Genomic DNA, 7,354 nt, shown 5'->3' on the forward strand with positions numbered 1-7,354 from the left:
TATGTTATATGTTTAGTAATGTCAATAGAGAGTCTCCTCTTTAGAGTTAGAATTCTTGTTTCAATTGTGTTTAACAATTATTTTCTAACTAGATCCGACGAGCAAGCAAGCTACCGGACCAGGAGAGTAGAGGGTGACCGAGAACTGTTTTGTGGATAACGGTTTTGTGAGTTCGCATATTTACTTTTGAATATTGATGTCAAAACATTTATAACTAAAAATGTGTTTGAAATTGCATTGCATAGAGTCGAATTGAAACCAATAAATAGATCCACTGAAACGTGCTATCTATTGGGCAACAATAGAACTGTGTGATCACCGGTATTAATAAAACATTGCATTGCATACTAGTTGGGTTCTTTGGCCAGATGCTTGCAAAGCGGCCTGAACCTAACAGGTTATCCTGGGGAGCCAGTAATTCAATTTACGGCCCAGCAAACCTTACACAGAGATAAGATGATTGTGATAACATGAGTTCACATTTCATCCTGTGTTAAATAATAAGAGAGCACGAACTGTGACATTAATCACAGTTAACCAAATGGGATTTCTCTTAGGGTTTCATTTGGATCGGTTATTTGGTTGCACAAAGTGCGTTTACATGCGATTTCTGCTTTTATTAATATGCTTGAGTAACTATGTGAATTCACTCATATTTGACCCCCGTTGATTTCCCTTTTCACAGGTAAATGATATTTTGACGTGACAAGACTTTCAATTCTTTCTCTGGAAGTTGTAACTAAATAAAGGTCACTCTAGAGCTGCAGAGTAGTTCTAGCTCCGAACAGTAGTTCAATTGTAAATGCTTAAACTCTGATACGGAACTACTGTCAGTATCATTTTGGGACAAAAGCATGTTTCATACAAAAAGGGCTTTTGCCAGTTGTTTATATGAAACCTGGTTTTGATAAAAGTTTTGTGATTAATTATTTGGCATGCTTAAACCGGTTATCTAATAAGATTACTGGTTTGCACCGCTGGCATTGTTTTCGGACAGGGTTGTGTCAAGATGTGTGCAGTGTACACGTATTACCCTGAGTACAGAAATGCAATTGCATGGTTTTGATTACACGTTTATTTGAAGGTTTTCAAATACTGGAGAAAAGAGATTGAGACCTTTTATGTTTTCAAAACGTGAAAAGTTTTTACTGTTTTTCCTAGGTTTGCTACGGGTTTCGGAACAACCATTCCCATTTCCTAGCGCCGGTCTCGGCACGAGTTTCTAGACGGAAATCGGATCGTGACATTATCAAAACAGGACAAATTATCTATAATCATCAAATTTATGTACTGATTTACGTACAAAGCTAATTTATATGTTAATTGACCATTGTTTATAAATTTATGGGCATATATTGCCACTTAAGGGTTCATGTTTTGGTCCATTCCTTTGTAAAATATTTGAGCCACATTTTATGTATTTGGATTTTCATTATTATAGGGTAAGGTTTGGAGACCACTTTTCATTTTCTATTATTATTTCTGGGCTGTCTGAGAATTCAACCCAAACTTTAACACTTTGAAATTTTAATTTTAATTTCCTTTTTGTTTGGGATTAACTTTATATTATAGTAATTTAAAATATTAATGAAGAAATGTTAAAGTTCATAATACTAAAACACTACTTGAATATAATATTATCTTTTAAAGTCCTTTATTTCTTGAATTAATATATTTTAAAGATAAATTATGAATTATATTCTTACAATTTGCTTCTATTAAATAAATATTTTTACTTTACATATTTTTTATTTTTATTATAAAATTTCATATTTACACTATTTATCATGAACATTTTTTATATCAATTAGTAGTTTTCTTTATGATTCATGAATATTCTTTATTCTTTGATACTTCAAATTTAGTATAACTAATTGTTTTTGTGTTTTATGTAATTGAATTTACAAATTATGTAAATAAATTGTAAAACTTATTGATGTAATTGGTATATTTTTTAAATGATTTAAAGGGTTAAAAAATTTATAAAAAAAATTCGGTACAAAAGTTGAATTTATTTTTTTATTTACTCAAAAATTTGGCCAAATAAATTCTCACCCCCTTAAATTATTTTTTTGGTTTCACTACTGACAGAAGCAACTCTTTTCTCAACATTAATCTGAAATAATCTTAAGAGGTTATAGAAGTTCAAGTTCAAACTCCTATAATTATAGGATGTAATGGTTGCGCCACGTTATTCGTGTAACAAACCAATGAGGCGCTAGTTATATGCAAATATTTAATGATAAAAAAAAGTAATAATTAAAAATTTTCTATCGCAAATGCTCATTGGCTTGTTGTAAAAATAACGTGGCACAATTTTTGCATGGGATAAATGCTCCTCATATACCCTCATTTGCTTCGACTACAATTTGTTATATATACATTTCCATTTCAAGTTAATATATTACTCTTTTTTATTTACTCGATCCTCATGAAAAAAGATGCTGATAAATTAAAAGAAAAATTAAAGATTGGTGCTTCTAATGATGCTTATACATCTGTTGGGGTCACTCTTTTATGGGACACATATACATAGGATATAATGTTGTCTTCGAATAGTCATAAACCCTAATCATGGCATGAGGGAACAGAAATCAAAGGTGGAGGAGGTTTGATGATATTATTATTATTATTATTATTATTATTATTATTAATTTAAGTAACATTTAAGTAACATGTAAAGCAATCAAATATAGCATTGTATTTCATTGAAAAGAAAAGTATAATACAAAGAGCAAGCATGACTCTTATCAATAAAAGATTTGCAAGCTCTCCACCTAACAAAAAGAAAAAACACTTCTTCAAAAGAAGTGCAACCCACAAATTATTCCTAATTCTATTTTGTAGCCAGCTCCCCTATTCCTAAATTTAAGCCCAAAAATTTTTAAAAAAAAAGTAAATTTTAATTTTCACATAAAAAAGAAAAAAAAACTATAGCTAGACCAACCCAATTTTCCAAAAAATAAAACTATGCAACCTCTTTTAAATCCGATTTGAATTTAACATATTTTTTGTCTTTCTCGATATTTTTTAATTGTTGAGAGTCAATAGAAGACGACGAGGAACGACAATCCGGAAAATTACGACGAAATTCCGAGAGCATTTGAACTACTTCTCTCATTGTAGGACGCTCAATGCTATTTTCTTGACTACAAAGCAATGCAATAAAAAACAAATGCATTGCTTCATCTTTAGGCACCATTGTTAATCTCGAGTCAATAATGTTCAAAACGTCTTCTTTGCGATTATTCGTCACTATTCTGCTCCATTGAACGATATCTACGCCTTCTCCATAGTCACCCACCGGACGACGACCGGTGAGAAGCTCCAAAAGAACAACTCCAAAGCTATACACATCACTCTTTTCATCCACCCTTAACGTGTATGCATATTCTGAAATTACACAAAATAAACGAACATTAGTGTAAATTTCACAAATTGGATAAATATCGAAATTAGTCCCTGAAATTTCTTAAAATAACAAAGACAAAAAGAGATGTCAACTTGCATTAAAAAGCACAAAAGCAGCCAAAAAAGATTTGTGGGTGGGAAGGGGAAATACTCTTTACACGTAAGACCAAAAATAATGTGCATGTCGGTTAGCTTTCACCAATCTCAACGTGCTGTTACGTTAGAATCATGGTCAGACTGTATCAGATTGACCTCTCAGATTGCGAGATCAGAAGTGAAGTGTTATTTCATATTTTGGGCCCACAAATTAGAATTGTGATTTGTTAGTCTTCTTTGTCTATATTTGTCTGTCACTGTAGCACAAATCACGGATTGTTTTTCTGCTGTCACTTTAGCACAGACAGATTTATTAGGAGATGAAAACAACAGTTCAATGTGATCAATTGTTGATGGAATTTTGTGATTCTACTAGGAATCAAAAATGTCACACTTAAACTTGGAAATGTGTGAAACTAATTGTTAATTTTTTTTAAAAATTAAATGAAAAATAATAATCGAATTTTTAAATATTTCAAACCGAGTATATATAGTCGGTTGAATTGATTCTTGTATTTGTTCGATTCAATTTTTCAGTTCAGGTTGCAGCAAAAGTAGTTTGAATTTTCTTTTATATGTAATCGAAATACCGGAATATATATATATATATATATTTAAACCGAGTCAAATTTAATTCGGTTTGGTTTTTTCATACCCTTATAACAAAAAAACAAGCAAGTTTCATAACCAAAAAGTTAATTAGCAATAAAAAAAAAAAAGCAAGGTAAAAATATGATGAAATAATGTACTTACCAGGTGCTATGTAGCCGTAAGAGCCTGCAATTGCTGACATACATTCTGAAGCTCCACCTTCAATGAGAAATTTAGCTAATCCGAAATCAGCAACGTGTGCTTCGAAGCTCGAGTTGAGAAGAATATTGTTCGATTTCACGTCTCGATGAACGATTAATGGTGAACAATCATGATGAAGGTAGCATAATCCTTTAGCAGCTTCAATAGCAATTTTATACCTTAAATTCCAAGTCAAGAATGAACCTTTTTTCCCATGTAATGCCTCTCCCAAGCTTCCGTTTCTCATGTACTCATAAACCAGCAAATTGGTTTCTTTGTTCGAGCAGAACGCGAGCAATCTAACGATGTTTCGATGCCTAATGTTGCCTAGGGTTTGAATCTCAGCTCGGAAACCATGATCATGGCTCTGTGTGCCAAATCCGAGTAGTTTTTTGACTGCAATTTCGATCCCATTTGGCATTTTCCCATGATAAACAACTCCGGCTCCTCCTCTGCCGATGATATTCCCATCTTTTACGCATTCAAGAATGTCGGTGACTGTGAAATCGATCTTTTGAAAAGCTGTCAGCTTCCAAGAATGAGAGTTGTTTTTCTTGAAGGACCTGGCCTTGATTATAGCAGCAGTTGCAAATATCAAAGAGCATATCAATAGGCCTAAAGCAAAGATTAGCTTGAAATCATTTGGTGCTTTTTCTGGCGTATTGGTAACAGAACTGAAATTACAGGGATTGTTCAGGATATTTCCGCAGAGTTGAGGATTACCCGCGAAAGACGAAGCATTGAAAACCGAGAATTGCCCTGATTCAGGCAATTTTCCTGAGAAATCATTGAAAGAAAAGTCAGCAATAGTGAGACTTTTCATGGTAGCAATGGATTTAGGTATGGTTTCATTCAAGTGATTTCGCGAGAGGTTCAAGTAATTCAAGATTCGAATGTTGGATATTTCCGGCGGGACTAAACCCGAAAGATTGTTCTGACTCACATCAAGAAAAGTAAGATGGAAACAGTTTCCAATTTCAGGAGGAATGGGACCAGAAAGTGAGTTTCTACTAACGTCGAGTTTTAGTACTTGACTCAGTTCACCTACAGAACCTGGAATTGAACCTGAGAACTGGTTTCCACTGAGAAGAAGGATTTGAAGAGAAGAGAAATTCGAAAGCGAAAACGGTAAAAAACCTGAAAGAAGATTGTTTGACAGGTTGAGTTGGCCTAATTTAACAGGTTTTGAAGAACTATTTCTGTTTTCTGATAAAATTCCTGAAAGAACATTATTCTGCAACTCTACTAAATTCAACTCAGGCAAGTAAAGAAACCCATCAGGAATGCTTCCATTCAAGTAATTTTGCCCTAATCTCACTCTAGTAAGACTGTAACATCTCCCTAGCCCATCAGGAATCGGCCCGAAAAGAAAATTCTTCAGCAGAATCAGAATCTTTAGCTGATTAGAAAAACATAAATCTTGTGGGATAGTACCTGTAAGCTTATTAGAAGACAAATCAAGAATCTGAAGCTTACTATTTCTGCCAAGTTTCCGAGGAATCTCGCCGGTGAAATTATTCATCCATAGCCCCAATGTTTCCAAACCAGGCCAATCTGCAACAAAATCCGGTATGGAACCATGCAATTTATTCATGAAAAGATTGAAAAGCTTCAGCTTCTTAAGATTTACAAACTCGAAAGGAATTTCGCCTACGAGTTCATTAGCCGAAAGATCAAGATTCACCAAATTGGTCAAATTGGCCAACTCTCTTGGTATAGAACCTGACAGAGAATTGAAAAACAAATACAAAGTATCAAGCTTTTCCAAGTTTCCGAGCTCGGGCGGAATCGAACCGTCTAATTCGCAGTTCGATAAATCCATATGAACTAAACTCAACAGATTTCCGAATTCTGCAGGAATCCCACCTTGGAAAACATTGTAATGCCCCAAGTAAATCTCTTTCAAATTAGTCAGATTGCCAAGCTCCCCCGGAATTCTTCCCTGAAGATCATTTCCGGCGAGAGAAAGGTACTTCAACTCCACTAAACCGCCATAACTCGCCGGAATTTTCCCGTAGAAAAAATTCCCACCAAGATCCAAGTACTGAAGTTTCTTCAAACTCAACACCCCAACCGGAAGAAAGCCAGTGAAATTATTATTATACGCATCAAACACTTCTAAACTCTTGAGTTCCGAATAATCCCAACTCAAATCGCCATTGAACTGGTTATTCGAAAAGTTCAGAAACCGAAGACTACTCAACCCAACAAGCTCAAACTCTCCAGTGAAATTATTCCCAGCAAGTGACAAGTTCACGAGCCGGTCAAGCTTCGAAATTTGAGGAGAAACAAACCCGTAAAGATTGAAATCCGTCAAGTCTAACGAGACAACCCGGGTTCTTGAACAAGAAACGCCGGTCCAAGAACAAACTGAGCTCGGGTTTGAAGAGTTACTCCATGTGGTTAGATGATCGGAGAATTGAAAACCTTGTTTGAGTGAGAGTAAGACATGAAAATCATTAACTAAAGAAGCGAAACAAGAGGCTGGTAGAAGAGAAAAAAGAACGAGAATGAAGAATGGGACCATTTTTGAAGGTTCTTTTTAGGGAATTTGAGGGATTGAAGGGTTTGATTTAAGAAGAAGGGTGGTGATATATTTTGTAGAAAAGAATGGAAAAGTGAGTGAAGAAAGGAATCTGAGGAATTTTAAGTGTGCATGGGTTTAAAGAATCTAACATTTTTCAAGAGAGGATGAAGAAGATGAAGAAGGCTTGAAATACAAGGAAGAAGCTAAGCCTCTCCTTTTCTTGGTTTCTCTTTTGTGTTCATCTTTTGCTTTTCTTTTTCTCTTTAAGAACAAAAAGAGAAGTGGAGAAGAGAGTAATTGATAATTTTTCTTGGAATGAAAGTTGTAAATGTTATGAGTTAAAGATGAAAAAGATGAAACCTAAGGGGCAGGTGAGTTGGTAAACCGTTCTTCTGACTTAAGTGAGGTCGCATGTTCGAACTGGAATCTACCTCCCGCAAGAGACTTACAAGACTCCTCAAATGTAGATTAGTCTGAATGTGAAATATTTAAAGGTGTTATCTCATAATTGAAATTCGTTCAGAAAAG

General features: G+C 34.4%; 1 protein-coding gene across 1 annotated transcript; it reads right to left on the bottom strand.

Annotated features, from left to right (window-relative positions):
- Positions 1-2,678: 2,678 nt before the first annotated feature.
- On the bottom strand, positions 2,679-7,143 carry LOC126661730 (leucine-rich repeat receptor-like serine/threonine-protein kinase BAM3). Its single transcript, XM_050355594.2, has 2 exons — positions 4,261-7,143; positions 2,679-3,393 (listed from the first exon to the last, which is right to left on the bottom strand). The coding sequence occupies exons 1-2, from the start codon at positions 6,824-6,826 to the stop codon at positions 2,969-2,971; spliced, it is 2,991 nt and encodes a 996-aa protein (XP_050211551.1). The 5' UTR covers positions 6,827-7,143; the 3' UTR covers positions 2,679-2,968.
- Between the last annotated feature and the right edge of the window lie 211 nt (positions 7,144-7,354).

Source organism: Mercurialis annua, linkage group LG8 (assembly GCF_937616625.2).
Source record: "Mercurialis annua linkage group LG8, ddMerAnnu1.2, whole genome shotgun sequence".
Lineage (NCBI taxonomy): Eukaryota > Viridiplantae > Streptophyta > Magnoliopsida > Malpighiales > Euphorbiaceae > Mercurialis > Mercurialis annua.

Coding starts and splice junctions, on each gene's coding strand:
- LOC126661730 (XM_050355594.2), bottom strand. CDS start 6,826: ATGGTCCCATTCTTCATTCTCGTTCTTTTTTCTCTTCTACCAGCCTCT. Junction 3,394..4,260: donor TTACGGCTACATAGCACCTG/GTAAGTACATTA, acceptor GTGTAATTTCAG/AATATGCATACACGTTAAGG.